Source organism: Sinocyclocheilus anshuiensis, unplaced genomic scaffold, assembly GCF_001515605.1.
Source record: "Sinocyclocheilus anshuiensis isolate Anshui unplaced genomic scaffold, SAMN03320099.WGS_v1.1 scaffold988, whole genome shotgun sequence".
Taxonomy (NCBI): domain Eukaryota; kingdom Metazoa; phylum Chordata; class Actinopteri; order Cypriniformes; family Cyprinidae; genus Sinocyclocheilus; species Sinocyclocheilus anshuiensis.
The window spans coordinates 677,956-699,121 of NW_015548246.1; the positions used below are offsets into that span (position 1 = coordinate 677,956).

Consider the following 21,166-nt stretch of genomic DNA (forward strand, 5'->3'; position numbering starts at 1 on the left):
ATTTTAAATTAGAATATAATTCGAATTTTGATAATATTTAAGTACAAAATTCGAATTTAGTTTTCCAGCCATTTTGACAGCCCTAATGATTACAAACATAATATAGATTTTTTGCAACAGTTCAATAAACAAGAAGTTAATTAAGAGACTTACGTTTTAGACACCATATTGCCTGTTTTTGCTCATTAATACCAAACACTATGCAATCTCTCTGTATACATTATGAAAACAGCTAAAACAAACAAAAATATTATAACAGTGAAATTCCTAGTAATTCCAAATTCAATAGCCTATTTCTCTATTAAAAGTAAGTGCATTTATTCAGCGATCACAATCGCAAACAATACAGTCGAGATCTCATGACAGAACACAGACTGGTTGAGTGACACTTTCATTTAGACAACACTCGCTAAACTCCAGCTTGTCTGTCGGTGTTCACAGATCATCGGCGGCGGCGTTTCCGCAATGAGGAGCGAGCGTGTGCGCATGATTGCCAGATTGCTTGAAATAAGCAAAACACCGGGCAGAAAATGTATCCTTGTAACGGCGAAGCTCTGATTCGGGGATTTGAACTCTTGATATCTGGCAACCGCACTCATTAAAGCTCGCGTAGTAGAGGCGTGTAGAGCAGTCAACGAAATTTTTCATCATAGTTTTCATTAACGAAATTAACACTAGTCGCCATTTTGCTAATGTGTAAAAAAAGACCCTCCCCCACCTCACGTCTCTTGCGCGGTAATACATAAGGGGACGTTATATTGGACGTTCGGCATGTTCTTTTGGGAAAGTATGCTTGAATTTGAAATATTCGATATTCACGATATTTGCAAATTTTACATCGTCATCAAAATTATTGCGATATTATCGCTAATATTCGATATATCGCCCAGCCCTACTTCAGATGCAGCTTCAGTGTTTTTTCTGCATTGCAAAGATGAATTTTATTGATACTGATTTCATTTGTTTGGTAACAGCCCAAATGTCTTATTATTCTAATTCACCGATTAAATGTAAGAATTTGACTCAAAAGATAATGCACACTTTTAGAAAAATGGCTTTATAAAGGTGAAAATCAATTTAAACTTATTGGCAAAGATTCTTTTCTATCAGTGTGAACTGACCACCACACAGAATATAAAAAATATCAAAAACTTTAGGAGTCAGCTGTCCACGGTATTCCTTAATAGGATAGGTCTCCCAAAAAATTAAATTCTGTCATTAATTACTCGCCCTCATGTCGTTCCAAACCCGTAAGACCTTCGTTCATCTTCGGAACACAAATTAAGATATTTTTGATGCATTCTGACAGCTCTCTGACCCTCCCATAGAGAGCAAGGATCCTTACACGATCAAGACTCAGAAACGTAGCAAGGAGATCGGTAAAATAATCCATGTGCCATCAGGGGTTCAACCGTAATTTTACGAAGCTACGAGAATACCTTTTTTTTTTTGTGCAAAAGAAAACAAAAATAACAAATTTATTCAACAATTTGTCTCCTCAGCGTCACCCTGTAGCACCATTTTGGAGAATATCACATATACGTAAACAACCGTATGCGGAAATGTTGGGTTACGTTGTTTACACTTTGACCTGAACGTATGTGATACTCTCCAAAATGGCGCTATAGGGTGACACTGAGGAGACGAATTGTTAAATAATGTTGTTATTATTGTTTTTTTTGCACACAAAAAGTAATCTCGTAGCTTAGTAAAATTACAGTTGAACCCCTGACGTCACATGGATTATTTTAACGATCTCCTTGCTACGTTTCTGAGCCTTGATCGTGTTAGGATCCTTGCTGTCTATGGGAGGGTCAGAGAGCGCTCAGATTTCATCAAAAATATCTTAATTTGTGTTCCGAAGATGAACGGAGGTCTTACGGGTTTGGAATAAAATGAGGGTGAGTAATTAATGACAGAATTGTCATTTTTGGGTGAACTATCCCTTTACGATACCAGCACAATAACACACTCCGCAAAATACTGTTATTTGTCTAATTATCAATATAGATAAAATCCCTGAAAATATCGAGATATTGTGTCGCACACCCCTAGTTTCGTAACATTTTCTAGGTTATTTTGTATAATTCTAATTGTCTCTCTAACAGGCAGAATACATTTGTTGCAGTCTTAACTGTTTCCAGAACGCCATGTTTATTCTGTGACTACATTAACTGTGTGGCTTGCTGTGTTCTGAGGTTCTGGTCTTCTGTGCAGACAGCGCATTGAGCTTCTGTTTTATCTCACTGTCCCGACAGGACCCCATCCTGCGCCGGTCGGGAATGTACACAGTGGCCATGGCGTACTGCGGCTCTGGGAACAACAAAGCCATCCGACGACTGCTGCATGTGGCTGTGAGTCTTACACTAGCAAATGTTACAAACAATAGTATTATTAGACGCAAACAAATATAAGGGTCATTCCTCGGTTACAAGATAAAATGATTAGATTGTAATCCTACACATTTTTATTCCTGATTTTTAAGAAAGTTAAAATGTAACTTTATGAAAAACTTTATATAAAATGTAACCTAATGAAAAGTAATAGTTTTAAAGTTAGGGGAATACACACACATATATAAAAGAACAGAATATGATAGAATATAGTATAATATAATATAATAATTTTAATAACCTTTTTATAACATCTCTGTCAGGGCAGCAGTCTTTTTCTTTTTTTTTTGAGGTCTATTTTTGTGTTCAGCAGGCCGTCTATCCTGCATTTCCTGCAGATGGCGACATTTCCATAAGTCGTTCTGTACTTGCAGCTAAAGAGCTTGCAGTGTTACTTTTGTTATCTGTTCTGCTGGACGTTTTTGTTGTAATATGAGTATTTCTTTCAGAGTTCTACTCTGGTAAAGCTCAGGCACTTCAGCTTTAATTATTGCTTGATTATTTATTCAATGGCTAAAAAATAACTCTCATGCCAAACAGAGTTAAAGTTGCTTACTAGGGGATTGTATGAGGACTAATATTGATATTGTGGATATGTGGGAAATCCTATTTATTACAAATTAAAAGAGTATTCCAAGGAAGATGCATTTAGTTTAAAACGTTTTATTATAGAACAAAAACTTGAAATTTTAAAATAATTGTTGAGTGCTGGCAACATCTGCCTAAAGCCATTGATTTAAATGCACCCTTATGTTCACTTAATTATGGCATTGTGATAGAAGACAATAAACTAAATAGGCTATTTCCTTAGAAGAATAAATGTAATATTTTATCCAAATGCATCGCTCTGATTTCTCGTCCTTCTTCCTGTCAGGTAAGTGACGTGAACGACGATGTTCGGAGGGCTGCTGTGGAGTCCATTGGATTGATCATGTTCAGGTATGGTGCTGTCTATCCTCACCTGTCTCTCTCTCATCAATGCTCCTTGTCGTCTCATCCTGTGCTTCATTATAAACAGACCTCATCGGGATGAGCCGCTCTCTGATAGCTTGCCAGTAACCCTGATTAATCAGCCCTTAATGTATACACAGACGAGATTCCACCCATTCCTCTGCAGTGCTTTACAGATGTGGTTAGAGTGTCTTCTGAAGTGCTTGTCCTCAGCAGTTGATTTTGGTCCCATTAAGAGATGGATCACTTCCTTGGCACTTGCTTTATTGTCAATGAGAGTTTTGCCATTTGTGCCTCTACCTAGTGTTTCGGCATTGAGTGTATGTAGAAGTAATGGAAATTTCTGTAATATTCTCTTATGCAGTACTTCAACTAGGGGTGTGTGATATTGACAAAAAATAATATCTCTTTTCTGGGATTTTATTGATAACGATAATTAGACAATATTTTTGTGCTGGTGTCTTAAAGAATACCGTAGACGTCTGACTCCTGAAGTTTTTGATATTCTTCATATTTTGTGAGAAATTAATCTTTTCCAATAAGTTTTCCCTTTATAAAGCCATTTTTTCTAAAGGTGTCCATCATCTTTTGAGTCCAGTTCTTACGTTTAATCAGTGAATTAGAATAATAAGACATTTGCAAATTAAAATCAGACCAAGCAAATTAAATCAGTATAAACTAAATTCACCTTTTCAATGCAGAGGAAACACAGAAGCTGCATCTGAAGTGGCATATAGATGTATTTATACACTGTTTAGTGCAGAACATGAATGCATTTAACTTGCCATTACAAATGCATAAATAATATTTTGATATATTATATATTAAAGGTGGAATACTGATATTTGAAATGATTTAAAAACGAAAATATACTATAAATGTGAAATTGAAACCGCCAGTAGGTGGCAGCAAGTCACTGTTAATAAGTGAGTCGTTGCGATTGAACCGAATCATTTAAACGGTTGATTCATTCAGGAACGAAACAACATCATGTTGCTCAGAGACACAAAACAGCGCTGTGGCTGTTTGGAATTATTGTTGTTGTCGTAATAGAGTAATATGGTGGCCAAAACGTAAGTCTCTTAATTAACTTCTTGTTTATTGAAAAACAAAATCACATTTGTAATCATGCTAATTTTTGGGGAATAAACAGTACTCTTCGTGTGATATTGGTTAACTACATGAAATTATGTAAATATATAAATTTTCTGTCCTAATTTCTTGAATTTTGTATGCACACGCATTTATTCTAACCTTCATGTATGCGTGTACTCTGTAGGTGTGTTTTTTTTGGTCAAATCGCACATCGCTAAAACAACAATTACAATATTATCGCAGATGATATGTATCGCTTATACCAGAACTAACTTCAACCAGAAATTAGTAATCATTTACCCCCCATTGTGGTTCCGTTTACTAGTGTGTGTTTTTGTTTTTAGTTTAAAAATACATATTTTCAAAATGGACTGGTTGGTTTAATTAGTCTGGTTTAGGGTCATGTCCGCTACACACTACAAACTTCAAAACATCTGGATGTTGAGTAAATATTGAAATAGCCAGCATTGATCATGGATCAATCTAAATGGCAACATTTGTTGACCTCAAAAATCACCAGTTTCAAGACAAAAATACTTTGAAGTAGTAGTTTTTAATCATAGGCCCAACCACAGATTTCGATCAAAAACAGCTTGCACCTTTAAACACCCTGCATGCAAGGGTAAATCATGTTGTGTTGTCCCATATGCTTCTCTTTTTTTATTATTTTGCCGGCTGTAAGTTCCCCCTCAGACGCCCCCTCTGGTTCTTGGCCAAGTAGAACTGGTGAACTATTTTAAGCCCTAAAAAGGCCATGCGATATTCCCATGATCAATTGTGAGTTAAAAATAATCTATATAAATCCTTCCTGTGTTTAGAGAGTGCACAGAGCTGCAACAATTCAACAGGTTTCTGTTGTCTGTCCGACAGGCCTCCTATCCCTGCTGCACATGCAAATCATGACTGCACACCTTCTTCTTTTGTGGGTGTTGATTGATCACTCACTACAAATGCGAATGGAATCTTTTCACCATAAGATCATGCTGCAAAACATGGTTGATTTTTCTTCAGTGTTTCCCCTGCCATTATATTAGGGGGGCGACCCGCCCCCCCCCCGGCACCCCCCGCCCCCCTTGAAGGTCAGGGTCATTTTATTTAATTATATTTTCTCTATAGCGCCAGATCACAACAGAAGTCATTTAAAGTTACCTTTCCGATAGAACGGGTCTATACCTTGTTCTTTTATTAAACAAACTAAATCGCCTTATGTTATTTATCTTATTTACACGACGGCATGTCATTTCTGTCTCTACGTTACATGGTCGCGGTCTCTGTATTGCACACAGCGGAGTTCTGCCCCGATGCGCACACACAAGTGAGCACACTCCCACTCCCACTAGTATTTGTAAATATTAAGACGCAAAACGACTATTTAAATATGAATTCTGCGTGTCTCTGTGTTAATGAATGGCACAGACGCGTAGTTTTGTTTACTACTCGTACTGAAGCGCGCGTGACGCTTGCGGTGATTTTAGCGTCTGCCGTCTTACTAAATGACATAAATACATGAACAACATCTCCAGAACTGCTCTGAGAGTCACTTCATGAGCATTTGACCGTTTCATTTGAGTAAAACTATCCTCTCTCATATCATATAGGCTACACACAGAAATGTAAAGGTATTCACGGCAACCCGTCAAAATAAAAGTTCGGTTTAACTTGAAGGCATTGTGGCAGAAATATATTACTATTGTTCAGTAGAATGTACGTAATAGGCTGCTACTACTACTAAAATGATTAAAACCTTATTTTTAAGGAATAATCATACAATATTTCTTCAATGTTTTAATTGTAATATTAAATTGCCTTTATTTTCCAAAAAAAAAAAAAAGTGTTTAATTTTCATTACTTGAAAGATAGATTAAATGAATGTTTATGCCGTAAAAATTTTAAATACACAACACAGAATTTCTAAGCAAAAAAATCATAAGGCTATTGTAAGAATAAATGAAACTTGTTTTTATACATAATTAGACATGCTAAAACAGAATTTGGTAACAATAAAACATAAGGTTGAGAAAAATAAACATTTCCTAGGGCCCTAAACATGTCATTTTTGTTACATTTTTTATAAATTGATGTTAAATTGTTTAAGTTTCATGATTTTAATTAATTAGACATGCTTTAGACAAAGCCGTAAACCTAGGGGAAACACTGGTAATGCATTTTTAACAACTTCAAAGTAGCACCATTGACATGTTTTTTTGTGCAATTATAAACTAAGCATTAGCCAAAACAAACACTTAGTTCAAATATTTCTGCATATTGAGTATGCAAGAAATACTTTCTGAACGCGTAATGAAATCATAATGTCAACTGTTTTTATCTGGAAAAAAAAGTTTATTTAGCAATAGTTTAGAAGAATCTTGAAAAATGTCAGTATCTACAAAGTTATTTCTTACAAAGGCATTTTTGATTCAAGATCCGTCTATAGAAGTAAAGAAGACCTGCCATAACTTAGTGAAGCATTTATTATTTATTCATTGTATACAGAAGATAAGTGGAGATGTGATTTATTTGAGACTTGTGCTTTATATTGAGAAGATGTCTTATTTTGGCTTCACATTGTAGACCCTGTCTACTAACTTAGGGATGTGCAAAAATACGCCTCTCTTTGCCGTAAGTACTGTGTTTATTTTCACAGTACCGCCAATTATTAGGCTGGCCATTACTTTCACACCCCAAAGCTATTTGTGTCTTTTGGGGGTTCTTAGACATTCATATTAAGTGCCAATCTGTCTCGCAATCCAAGGATTTAAGATGGAGTATTAGGTAACACTTTAGTAAAGGGACCAATTCTCACTATTAACTAGTTGCTTATTAGCATGCCTATTACGATATAATGGTTGTTTATTAGTGCTTATAAAACGCATATTTTGCGTGACCATATTCTACATCCCTAATCCTAAACTTAACAACTACCTTACTATTAATAAGCAGCGAATTAGGAGGTTATTGAGGGCAAAAGTTGTAGTTAATGATTTGCTAATGGTAAGAATTGGACCTTAAAATAAAGTGTGACCGAGTGTGATATTGGCGGCCATGCAAAACAAACCCCTGACCATTTTATGCAGCCCTTCTGAACCATTTTAGACCATATCTCATTGGTTCCCATGAGAACTTGTGGGCTTTGGCACTGAACGACTGGCACATCTCTATCTTGGCTTCTTATTCGAAGTGTATCGGATGTACTACACGTGGCTTACGTGTTCGTCAGGTTTGTAGTCTTCATTGTCCGTCAGAAGCAATGTGTCCAGCGTGATGTTTGCAGAGGTCTGCAGGTGCGTGGGACGACGCCGAAGAGGACTCTGATAACTTACGGGGCTGATGCCATTCTTCATACTGTGTTTCATAAAACGTTTTGAGTTTTCGGTCACTGATGGCCGAAAAGAAATTCTGCTTCTCCGTTGCATTTTTGGAGTCCTTACACGTCTGTAGTCACATGTGATGTAGCGCCTAAAGGCCTGCCTGAAGGTCCTGTTGAACAGCGTATAAACCAGGGGGTTGATTCCCGACGAAACGTAGCCCACCCATTGAAAGATATCCAACAGCTGTTCCACTAGATTACTGTTGCACCCTTGACAGAGTACAGAAGTCACATTGGTAATGAAGAAAGGACACCACATCACAACAAACAACATGAATACAATCCCTAGAACCTTTGATGCCCTTTGTTCATTGCTCAAGTTTTGCATGGACCTCTTTCCTATGGTGGACATCCTGCGGAGAGGGACCTCGTCCCCTGTGACGGGATGCAGTGTTCGGTCCCTTTTTATTCCATTTGCAATGACCACTTTCTCAGGCAAAGAGACAACCGCCAACTCCTGGTGGAAGACTGTGGAAATGCTGGGCCTTGCAGCTCTAGATCTCAAAAGATAGGCCTTCTTGCGCAGTACTTGGATTGTCAGCAAGTAGATAATCATCATAATTGTGAGTGGTATAAAGAAAGCCGTCAAAGATCCATACACCTTGAAGTCCCCGAAACCTTCTGGTGACAACAGACAGGTGTGGTTGTTGTTAAAGGTGACGTTGTTTGGATGGTCGAAGACTTGTAGCCCTTTGATTGGAATGGGTATTGCAATCCCTGATGGAGAAAGACCAATCATTAAATTTAGCAGAGAATAAGGTTTAAATATAATGTTGAAATGATCAAACCAATTAAAATTGACTTCAGGTGTGCCCAGTCTTGCTCCCAGAGGGGCACCTTCCTCCAGAGTTTAAACACACCTGAACCTGCTAAACATGGTCCTCGGGATTACTTGTAACTTCTAGGCAGGTGTGTTGGAGCACTTTGGAGTCAGGATGGTAGTACTCAAGACCAATTTAATTTACCTCAAAGCACAGCATATTTACATTGTCTGAGTCATTCAGATCCGCTTCAGGTCTCATCTTGACTCGTACTCGACCTTTTTCTGGTGTCAGTCTTGACTCTGATTCAACCTACACTGGTCTGGGCCTGGAATTTGACCTGGACTTCGAAGGTATATATCCAGGAGCAGGATTGGATACCACTGGACTAGGTTACTGCATAGTCCAAGGATCTCCAACCCTGCTCCTGGAGAGCTACCGCCCTGCAGACTTCAGTTTGTAGTTACACACCTGTTCGTATTTATCAAGTTGCACTGAAGGCGGGCGTACACGGTGCGATTTTTGCTGTCGTACGAGCTCGCAGGCGATTTTTTTCTCTCGGGAGAAAATCGCAGATGCTCGCATGGTCGCGGCTCGTACCGTGTGAGAAGAATTGCGGGCCGATCCGAGACGTTACGAGCACCTCCCGTCCTCCCGATAATTTTCAAACATGTCAAAAAAAATCGGATGCTGTCGTTTTAAATTCGTGGCATATGTGCGGTTGAACGAGACGATTTGGCGATCCATCTGAAGTTGACCAATCAGAAGATGACAAAAACCATATAGTCTATAATAATTTTAGTTTAATTATACAGTTCTATTTTTTATTTGTTATTCCGAATGTGCCAAATTTGCCGTTCAGCTTTATGAATGAATATGCCTGTTGTATTTCCGGCAAAACGAGCAGAAATTCAGAAATGGCCTACTCCCTCGAGTTCTTTATGAAGAACAGAAAGTCCATGCTTTTCTCTGCTTTTCAGCCATTCTCTTTGCCATGTCCTTTAGTCTGTAATTCTTACATCAGAGTTGGTAAAATCGTAGTAAATTCGTGTCGTGTGTGACTGCCTCCGTACGATTTTCGGATGAACTCAATCGTGACATGTGCCAGAGCTCACGGCGTTCCGACCTTCAGAATCGCACCGTGTACGCCCGCCTTGAGAACCTTGATTACCTGGTTCAGGTGTGTTTGATTGGGGTTGGAGTTGAAACCTAGCTCACCTTGGTGCAGGTTATTGTACCGTGGTGTTCAGTCCTGCACCTGGATATATACCTTCCTGGAGAGATTAACTCCAACCAGTGTAGAAGTCAACACCAACTCATTTAGGTCCAAGTCCAGGCCGAGACCAGCATAGGTTGAATTATCAAGTAGCCCTGAACACCTTGATTAGCTGGTTCAAGTGTGTTTGATTGGGGTTAGAGCAGAAATCTGTGGGACGGTAGCTCACCAGGAGCAGGGTTGGAGACCCCTGGCATAGTCAGTCATTCCCTTTTGTAAGCTCACCGAATAGTATTTTTTGTGCTTTTGGCAGCTACCTTCGGTTTTTAAGCAACGCTACTAATTGGTGGATTTCCAAAACAACTATTTGACTAACTGGTTCTGCAGAAGCCTTGAACAGTTCAGCTTGTGTGGGGTTCATCTGATCCCGATTAGGTTCTTAAAGGTACAATATGTAAGATTTTCATAATAAAATATCCAAAAACTACTTGCACAGTGTTACATATTTTATGCAGTTGTGTATTTGTTATTGCAAAAGTTCCCAAGGATTTGTAAATCCAGAGAAATTCCAATTTTAAATAATGACTCGTCCCATTGTCATTGTCGCCGATCAATGATGTAATATACGCATATCCTCAGTTTCCGCTTGTAGAAACTATGGCAACACACAGACACAAATGCTGTTGTACAGTTAAACTAAATCCATTACGGCTGTCGCGAATAAAATGCAAATGAAATGAAAAGTGTTGACCGCAGCATTAAATTTAGATCTGCTCAATGTTGCGCCATGATTTTTTATGCGTTTTAACAGTGTTGCGCATTATAACCAATCACACACGAGGCTGTTGAGCTTATGAATGCAATGACCAATCAGAGGCGTTCAGATGAGTTTTTGTTGAGTGCACGGCGCTCGCTGACTGAATTCAGCTCTCACACGAATTCTCTCATCATAAACAACAAAGCGCATATGTACGTATGATGTAAGAGATTCATTCATAAAACCGTGTATAGACAGCTTTACTGATTATAAGGGGAGTTTTTTGAGAGTACTTAAACTCGTGCTAGACTTAAGTCAGTCATAATGTTCTTTGACAGTGTAAATGTTATTTGCTTGCATTCTCTGTATAATTTATTCACTGTTTGAATAACTATGGAAGGTGCAGGTAATAAAAAAATTAATTACCTCATCCGTGAACATCCTCCTTCATAGCGTCATCAAACTTCGCCTTTGTTATTGTTTTGAAAATGCGACCTATAGTAGCGAAAACTTACATATTGTACCTTTAAGAGGTGCTCACATAAGATGAGATCTGTTGTTCGAAAAAAAAAAAAAAAAACTTGATGTAGCACTACGTAATGGAACAGAACACAGTCCTCAAGGCATGTTTTAACTTGATACAGCATCTTATAAGAGCAAAACTCATAGCGCAGTAAAATTAGAAACAGCAGAAGATGTCTTTTTTCGATATTGTGGGACTCTTGTGTAATAACTATTGGAATAGTCTATACATTTGCCATTCATTACTACTAATAATAGCAGTTACAACATCAATAATACATCTTGGATTTGAGGTCTCTCAGACATAAGATGAGATCTGTTGTTCGAAAAAAAAAAAAAAAACTTGATGTAGCACTACGTAATGGAACAGAACACAGTCCTCAAGGCATGTTTTAACTTGATACAGCATCTTATAAGAGCAAAACTCATAGCGCAGTAAAATTAGAAACAGCAGAAGATGTCTTTTTTCGATATTGTGGGACTCTTGTGTAATAACTATTGGAATAGTCTATACATTTGCCATTCATTACTACTAATAATAGCAGTTACAACATCAATAATACATCTTGGATTTGAGGTCTCTCAGTTTAAGTATCTATAACCATCAGCTCCTGGTGCCTGTTTTGTCTCCGTAATACTGCTTTGTGAAACGTGAGAATATGCAAAGTCGTTCTCAGGAGTCCACAGTTTCATGGTCAGTGTTGAAGTGACACAGCACGTGGCCTGCCTTTCATGGTGGTGAAACTGCTTCACGATTCCAGAACGGTGCGTTGAGCTTGTCCAGACAACGCAGCCAAAGTAATCGTCTGGACTGATGTTAACGAGCAGAAATTGCGAGGTGTTTACTTTCATTCCACCCCCCACAAGCCAGCGTCCACGTATCACTAAAACCCAATCATTAAGAGTAAATCGTTTGTTTGTATAAATAATAGAAGCTCACTGGTCAGTCAGTGACGTGAGAGAAATGAAATGTATGCACATGTAACTTTTCCAGAGACAACGAGTGTTGAGATCATCGATCGGTTTGGCACTTAGAGACTGGGTTTTGCCAGATTTGTGCAAAGCTATAATTTCACATTTTGATAAATGTAGGTAATGTAATTCTAGAAATGAGTTTGGTCTCATTTATAAGCCTCTTCATCTTCTGGAAGGAAATTGTGGCATTTGTGTTTTTACAATTGAAAATGGAAATTCCCTGCATCTTTAAAGGCCAATGCCTAACATTGTGACATACCTATAGAGATTAGCCAGACAAGTGCGATTTTAGCCAGCACTTTAGCTCTGGATTTGAACTGGCTGTGCTGGATTGGTTTCTTGATCGCAATGTAGCGGTCGAGCGAGATGGCACACAGGTGCATGATGGAGGCAGTTGAAAACAAGACATCCAGGAACAGCCAGATAGGGCACAGGAATTCTGCAAGGGGCCATCTGGAGTCTGAAATATGAAGAGAATATTAAGCACTAATCAGTGGGCTGTCTGAATTTAAATTAGGACCAACTCTGAGAACTTTTTGTCATTTTGTGATGGGACACACACATTTTAAAGACATCTTTTCAACATTATTTCATGTACGCTAGCTTAACATGGCTTTCATCAGAGTTATTGTGCCATTCAGTGTTTCTGGAAAAATGCAGGCCAAACCTATTATCTTAAATATTCAAAATTAGTATTAACTGCTTGTTTCTTCTCTTCATTCACCTATGGAGAACTTCAGATTAAGTCAAATATGTTGTAAATCACAGATCCTTCATGGTGGGAAAATTCATCGCAGCCTTTGCATCCCCTCCTATATTTAGTGAATCATAATATTATTAAATAAATAGAAACAAGCTTGAGTTGAACAAAAACGGTTCGAAAGATTAAACACTCGGGGGCTTTTGGACTATTCATCTAGCTCTTCAGTGATGTGTTTATTTTAGTGACAGACATGAAATAGTGGATAATCGAGTTGGTCTTCATCCCATTGCACTTACAGATGCTGTTGTTTAAAGCCTTTAAATAAGGTTACGTTGTTTTCATCTCTGCAGTTTTTGTTTGTCTTTTTCATGCTCAAGTCAAACAGATAAACTGTGTTGTACATGCCATATTATTGCTTTCATGACAATTCCACATTTACCAGAAGTGAAAAGGAATGTAAAATGCTAAATTTAGTGACTTTTTTTCATAAAATACATCGGAAAACTCTTAATAAGCTGCTTCAAATACTTCAGGTTACTGATTTAACAAAGTTGCATTTTGTACAAACTTTTTGGGTCTCAGTTTTACAAAGTGTGCTTACATTTTAAACATGATTTCTAGCCTTCATTGACCTCAACCGTAGTGTATCTCCAAACTTGTGTGTGTGTGAGTGGACCTCCATGGTTTGGAGAGCCTATAACCAGATGTTGAAAACTGGCATGGGTAAGATCACCCCTCTTCACTAAACAGATCCTCATAGAAGCTCCTCAGAGAGGGCTACATTATTGCCAGCTGTGCTTTCTGAATCCAGCATGTTTTTGCAGTCATTTTGGAGGCAAATTAATTTAACCAGCATGATGGTCAAATTAATACAAGTATTAATTTCTATAACTTCTTTCCCAAAAAATAGAAAATACAGACTCCACATTTTTTAATGGTACAAATATATGCTGGCTTAGTGAGCAGAAGAGACTCCTTTAAAAAAAACATTAAAAATCTTACTGTTCAAAAACGAAAATATATATATTAGTGCTGTCAAAATTAGCGTGTTAACGCAGGCGATTAATTGATTGATTTTTCCAATTTGACTCATTTAACGCAGGGGCGGAGCTAGGGTTGGCATCCCCACTCACAACTGCTGCTTCTGTCTCGTTTTTCTTGACAAGAAGTGCATTTATTTAGATGCAGAACATCTTTACGACCACATAAAACAGGAGATTTTTTAGATGCGCACTGCACTTCGCCTCAGCACCGAGCTAGGGTTGGCCTCCCCACTCACAACTGCTGCTTCTGTCTCGTTTTTCTTGACAAGAAGTGCATTTATTTAGATGCAGAACATCTTTACGACCACATAAAACAGGAGATTTTTTAGATGCGCACTCCACTTCGCCTCAGCACCAGGCGTGAGTCAAACGAGTGCAGAAATCATACAGGTGACGAGGAGCTTTAGCAGAACAACAGTGATGAGATGTTGTCAGGCCATACGTCAGTAAAAACAAATCTTCCTGTCCTGTCAGCCATTATACTGTGCTCGTAGCACATGCTCTTCAATTGCACGCACAAATACGGCGGTACGCACTGTAGCCTGTATTATTTCATATTAAAGCGTGAATGAAATTACAAGCGTGTGCGTCAGATCCACGTCACGTTCAGCAGCGGCAGCTCTTAAAGTAATAGCAGCCAAATAACCTAATAACCCAGCTGCTGTGATGTCTGTTCATCAAAGAACAAAAGAGAGGAAAAAAAAGAAATCAATTGCTGGATTCATCTATAGCCTATTTAATTTAGAATTTAGTGTTTGATAACTTTATTCAATTTCTGTAGGCTATATTTCCTACTTGCTAAAGGGCACATGTAAATATGACATTTATTATAATGGGTTTATGTGAAGATTTGTTTGAAGTTAACTTAAATTAGAAGTTATTTTTAAAGTCTTAGAAATGTTACAATTGATAGCTCTCAATTGTACTGTAATGTTGAATGCTTAGTCAATGGTTAAAAAAAAAACAATTTCGGAGACATCAGTAGTATTGCTATCAGTGATACTCACTTTAAGTCATAAAAAAATGCCACTAAACAAATATTTTAAAAAGTACTGTCTTAATGTTGTTTTTACATTAATTTGGAGATTGCATGTGAAATTATTGCAATATAAAAGTATATTTCAAAACTTTCATGTTAAGTGGTTTAATGTGCGGTTAATTTTGATTAACAGCCTGCATTAGACTAGACTAACCTGCATTAGATGACACTATTCTGTATTTGTGTGCTTGCATTTTTGTAAAATCATCAATTAAATCAACTATGCAGTTTCTCCCAATCACAGAAACTTTTATCCAAAAAGCCATTGTTGCTCATTAGATTCTAAATGTTGAATCTGAAATAATTTTGTAGAGTGTAAATGTGCGGTCACACTTACCATTTTCCATTGCAAAATTCAGTCATTGTAATAGTAATCCATGCAATTGGGAATTTTTGCGTAAGGGTGAAATATTTTCAACAAATTTTGCAATGCGAATTAGCTGTGTTGACCAACAGATAGCCACTTGGTTTGAAAGTGATTGTGTGAGTAGTGCTTCATACATCACTACACTGTTGACAATAGACAATGGATCTTTTTCCCCACAAAATTACGGCTAATGGAACTGCAGCCTAAGAACTAAAACAATAAAAATCTATAAAAGGTTATGTTCATTTATGTGTGTCAAAATAGCAATCAATAGTAATAAAATGTTTTTACCCAAATATTATTCACCCAAACACATTAGTATATGAAATATACCACATAAAACCCCCTATAAGTGATTTTGGGTGATACCTCCATTTTGTTCAAATGTCATGGCACGTGAAAATCATTATGATTTTGCTTAGATTTTGTAGGCGAGACGACAAAATCGTCGTCCATCCCTAGTTCCCAAATAGACTGACAGGTAAGTGTGCCCTCTCTTGCTGAAAGTAAAATAAAGACTCACTCTGCTCTACCACACTTTAGGTTTGCGCCGCCAAGTCAACTTCCTCATGTAAATATTTCTCTCGTTCTCAGAGAAACACATTTGTGGTGTGCTCTCCATAGTAGGCTCTTGTTTTTAGCCTTGCTGAGACTCTTTATCAAGCGCTGTGTAGGTTTTCACAGAGTTCAGTCATTGCTTTTTCATGGCTTTAACTTCAGTTCCTGTCTTCACCTGGTCCACAGATGTGGACGTGGCCTTTGGTGGACGTTTGGTTTTAATGTTTTAGCAAGCACATCTTACCTCCACAAGACTGAAAGCTTTGAGTTACTCCAGTTGGTAAAGGTTGCTTTTATTTTTATGATTACATTTAATCGCGAGTTATTATGTTGCAAATTGACATCTAAATTGAGTTACCGTTGTCTTGGTCAATAAATTGTGGCACTCACACATTGTATTATTGTACCCCTTCCTCCAAAGGTAATTTGATTTAATTACCTGTCAGTGTTCATGACTTCTGGTAAGCTTCAACTGTTTGGCGAAACCTTTCTTTCTCTTTTTACGTTCACACATGGTTCTCCTTCTGTGGAACACCTTTAGAACCCGTTTGCAAGCAACCTGTTTGCTGGGATCATTTTCCCATCCCATCTTCAGTTTCTTTGTCATCAAGGCTTGATTTAACTCCGCTACTTAAACCAAGTTTGGCCTTAAGATTTTCATCAAAAACATCCAACAGAAGCCCAACTTACCCATCTCTGCATTTGGGTTACGTTTTCTTCCAACTTCTCCAACACAGTGTTTGACCTTTTATTTTGGATGAATAGCATCTGTTAAAAGATTTTCCAGGACAAATGACTGGACTTAAAGTAGCAACTAATTACATGTAATCTGGATTACATAATCAGATTCCAAAATTGAAGTAATTGTTGTTGTAATATTAGATTATTACATTTTAAAATAGTCCTTATCAGACTACAGTTAAGTTTTTATTGATTACATATTCACCTAATAGCAGTATTCATAAGTGTTCATAATTTATTGATTCTCCCTAATTCTTCTTTTTCATCATTTAAATTTTTCTTCCTAAAATAGCCTGCCGCTTATACACTCAGAAAGTCTTCCCGTTTGTGGACCTTCACACAAAGAGCAGTCACTAGTCATGTAGCTATAATTTACCAGACTTGTTTTAATTCTAAAAAAAAAAGTTTTCTCGACATTTCAACACTGCATCAGCTACTGATGAACACATTCTTTTTAATTACCTTGCAGTTCTTTTAAGAACCCCAGTTTAGTTTAATGTACTTTATGTTGTTAATTACAACGAATTGGATATATTTTCTTTCTCTTTGTTTGTTTATATCAATATATAGTGCAAGATCGTGTTGTTTAAATCAATGTGATAAACAAGTTAGGTCAAAAGTAATCTAAAGTAATCAAAAAGTAGTCTGATTATATTACCTAAAATGTGTAATGTAATTGATTACGTTACTAACTACAATTTTCGCCATGCAATTTGGAATTAGTAACAGACTACAATTTATAAGTAATCTACCCAGAACTGTTAAAAGAATAATTTGCCCTAAAAATGGAAATTCAGTAATTTATTCACTCTAATGTTGTTCCAAACCTTGGACCACATTGAAAGTCCTAAGGCTCGGTATGACATGAAGTTGAGCAAATAACGACAGCATTCCATTGCTGAATTGTCCCTTTAAGGTTCTTGTTCAAGAGCCAAATTATGATCTAGTAAACAACTGAAACGGACAAGGCGCAGCAAATAAGGTTCAATAAATGTCATTAGGTCTAATTAATGAGAAATAATAGACCGACTGGGGTGTTTGGCATCGGAACTGAAAGCCAAGCTGGCATCAGAACTATAATAGCAGTAGCTTGGCAGATGTTGTGTAGTTTGAATCTTGTGAGGCATGTTTACACCAGAAACGTTTTGAAGAGTGCTTGACTTCTGTGTGTATTCATTCTGTCAGTGCAGGGAAACGAAACATGGTCTTTATCATTGTTTAATATGGTTTTAGTGTAATTCTGAGAAACTTTTAAGCTTTTCAAAATCAGGACACTGACTCCATCTGCTAACAAATTCTACAATAAACAGTCCTCCATAATTAATGTTTAGGTTACTTACGAAATAGCACAGTCACCAGAGCGATGGGCATTACTAGCAATCCCACCAGCAGATCGGCCACAGCCAGAGACATCAGGAAGAAGTTAGTGGCGTTCTGGAGTTTTCTCTCCAATGACACTGCCAGAATGACCAGGATGTTTCCACCAATGGTGGGGATGATGACCAGAATAATGAGCAGCGCGGCCCAACGGAGTGGTTCTTCAGGCTGGTTGGATTCCCAATTCTCGCTCCCTGTTTGGTTGAGCTCCGGCGTGGACGAGACGCTATTGCTAGCCATTCTGCTTTGGAAAGTTGTGCTTTTGTTTTTTCCGTGGGCTCGTCCAGCATTGTCACAGACTCCCTCTGGGCCGAGGGTGGTGGTACGTTCAAGTTCAAATGATGCACTTGCGTTTGCTTGCAAGAATCCAATTTATTGAGCACAAGAGTTTCTAAAGAATTCCCTCCAAATTAATATCTCCAGATGGAATCAGAGACCGGATTGGTCACATGGTAGACAAGGTATTGACCATCTTTGTTCTTTCTCCTGCGAATATAAACATTACAGTGGTCTTCAGACTGACGTTTGATAAATACGATTTTCTTATCGTTTGATTAGCGGTGCGTGTTCCAGGCCATGTTTGTAATTAAGCAAGGAAAGAGCTATCAGTAATGATCTGTGAGTGTTGACCATATGGAGTCATTTGTGTTCCTATCTAGTTCAATCAGTCGGGGCTGATGACTTCATAAACAATGTTTATGTTTTCAGAATAATTTGGGTTTCATAACTTCATTATAATTTCGAAATGGCTCCTTCTAGCATAGCATTATGTAATGAGTGTTATGAAATAGACAAATGGTGTATAATATGTTGACGATTTTATAAAATATAGGAAAAATCTGGCATTTATAGAAAAAAAAAAACTACTGTAGAATATTAACGTGAATTGACCTTAATTTTTTATTTCTGTTATGTTATATATTGCATTTCCCCTACCAACTTTACCACTGTTTGAAGTTGTTTTTTCCCCCATTATAACCTAAAAAGAATTAATAAAAATATTTTTTTTCCCCCATCAAATTACATTTATATTTTTAACTATGTATTTTCTAAATTTAAAATGGTTCTAAATATATTAAACGTTCTTCCATGATGAAAAATATTGTGAAAATACAGTGTATTTTTCACTTACCTTGAACTCAAAACCTGAAGATTTCCTCTAGGCATTAGCTTAATTCCATATTATTCACCGTTTTGTTTTTCCCCGTCTTTTAAGCAAATGAAACAAGTGCTTCTTCACAAAACGTTCCTCAGATTGCGAACTCTCATCTTATATGAACACAGAAAAAGTACATGACCAAATTCTCTGTGGGAACGGATCCAGATATTCTCACTTTTCAGTTGCATGCGGAGGAATGTCCCTGTTCTCGAGGAGCTGGACGAATCCCCAGATCTTCTCCGCCTCACCTACCGTGATCACCGGTCTAAAACTTCCATACGTCCTCTAACCCTTCCTCTCTCATTCTGTGTCTGCTTACTGACTCGCTCTGCCTCTTCCTCCCCCTCTCTCTCTCTCGCTCTCTCACGAGGTAAACCTGGAGGAGCGGATGAATGTGTCGACGCTGGGGTGGTTCCAGTGATCCTGGGGGGTCATTTTCTTCAATGCAGCAAAGCAAAGTTTTTCCATAACTTGATTTATACGTTTTCTTTCATTCAGTCAACTAGTCAATAATAAAAAAAAAAATGGTTTAGCACATCCCTGCCACTTACTTCTTGTCAGAAATGAAGAAACGTGGTGTTTTTGATGCTTTTTAAGCTATTGAGTTTCTATTGAGCTATTGGGTTTCTATCCAGACTTGAAGCTTGAAGCACCCTGCTAATTTTCCTCAGCTGTCTGTATATCCAGATGGGGCGGGATTTTCCTTTAACAGCCTCTGAATACTGAGCGGGTCGGTTCTGTGGTGGATCTGTTGTATTTTAAGAAGTATCGATTGAGGACTTGACTCTCACTTTCGCATTAAATGACTTTTGCGAGGCCAATCCTTGAGCAATCTTCATCCAGCTCCTCCTCCCCATTACCTCCATGTGCTCAGGCTGTATAGACGCATCCGTTTCCCACCTTGACATGGTGTAGCTAGAGGTTGAAGCTGGTTACTGAAAACACCAACAAAAGTGTGTGTGTGTGTGTGTTTATATGTTGTACACACTACCAATCAAACGGTTGAATACAGCTATTTTCCACATTATGGATCGAGTCAAGTCATAATTTTGAAGTACATAGAATTATGTTAGTGACCATAAAAAGGCTTAAAAACAGCTCTGTTTAGATTCCAGAGGCTTATTCTGGATTCTTTTTTAAACTATTAAAAGAGTTGTTATAATAGTATAATTTGTGCTATTATTGTTTTTATTAATATTTTGAATTTTTAAAAAAATACTTTTCGTTTTAATTTGAGCTGTTTAGTAATTTTGTTGTGTTTTTGTCATTTTATTTTTCCTTTTTAGTTTTAGGTTTTAGTAGTTTGTTAATCTAAAAGAAAAAAAAAAACAATAAAATTGTGTCTTGGCAACTAGTAATAATAATTTATTATTATTTTTTAATATTTTCTTTTAATTTATTTCAAGCCAACATTTTTTATGGATTTAGTTTTAGTTACTTAATGATAACCCTGTTCCTACACTTAAAATACTCTAAATATCATTTCACCTACTTAACATTACAAATTTAAGGCAGAGACTGGCCTTAAGCATTTAAGTATGATCAAACTTTTTTTTTAGTTAATTCAAATGATAATAATCTGACCTAAATGTATTCTTTTGAAATTCATGCAATTGCTTTTATGCCCAAAGTTTTGTAGACGTCTAATGAGAAATGTTTCAGTTGAAACTCTTTGACTTTTGTATTGTGAGTATGTATGGAAACTTAAGGCCAAAACTTTTTTTTCAGCTAATAAAACCTGAAGTCTATGTTTTAATAATAAACTATTAAAGAAATGCCGTTTTTTATTTATTTATTTTTTTTTGTGTACTGGTGCTGTTGTAGGGAACTCTTTTGTTTGTTCATTTTACTGGTGCGTTGAATAGCATCTGGCAAAGGGAAACTCTTGAACCATGAATGCCTCCGACTGCTGGAGTGTGTCAGGCTTCGTCTTTTGTTTATGAAAGTTAACAAGAAAAAACTTAAATCAGACTAAACGAAATTTAGGACAGAGCTTTTAGCTTAAGATTTAAGAGGCTGTTAAGGTTGATTGCGCTTGCAAAGTAAGACAAAGCAGTTCTTATGAAGGAATTTATATATATAAGCTTATATATATATATATATATATATATATATATATATATACATAAGCTTTGTGGGGAC

General features: G+C 37.2%; 2 protein-coding genes across 3 annotated transcripts in view; one reads left to right on the forward strand and one right to left on the reverse strand.

Moving 5' to 3' along the window:
• The window catches only part of LOC107655280 (26S proteasome non-ATPase regulatory subunit 1), a 52,418-nt gene that overhangs the window by 14,977 nt on the left and 16,275 nt on the right, over positions 1–21,166 (forward strand). For both annotated transcript variants that reach the window (XM_016442727.1, XM_016442728.1), the window contains exons 15-16: positions 2,259–2,354; positions 3,268–3,332. In XM_016442727.1, the coding sequence (XP_016298213.1) occupies positions 2,259–2,354; positions 3,268–3,332 (161 nt within the window). The remainder of the gene's footprint in view (positions 1–2,258; positions 2,355–3,267; positions 3,333–21,166) is intronic.
• On the reverse strand, positions 7,411–19,361 carry LOC107655283 (5-hydroxytryptamine receptor 2B-like). Its single transcript, XM_016442735.1, has 4 exons — positions 18,998–19,361; positions 17,829–18,351; positions 12,297–12,497; positions 7,411–8,523 (listed from the first exon to the last, which is right to left on the reverse strand). Exons 2-4 carry the CDS (start codon positions 18,103–18,105, stop codon positions 7,631–7,633), a joined length of 1,371 nt encoding a protein of 456 aa, XP_016298221.1. The 5' UTR covers positions 18,106–18,351; positions 18,998–19,361; the 3' UTR covers positions 7,411–7,630.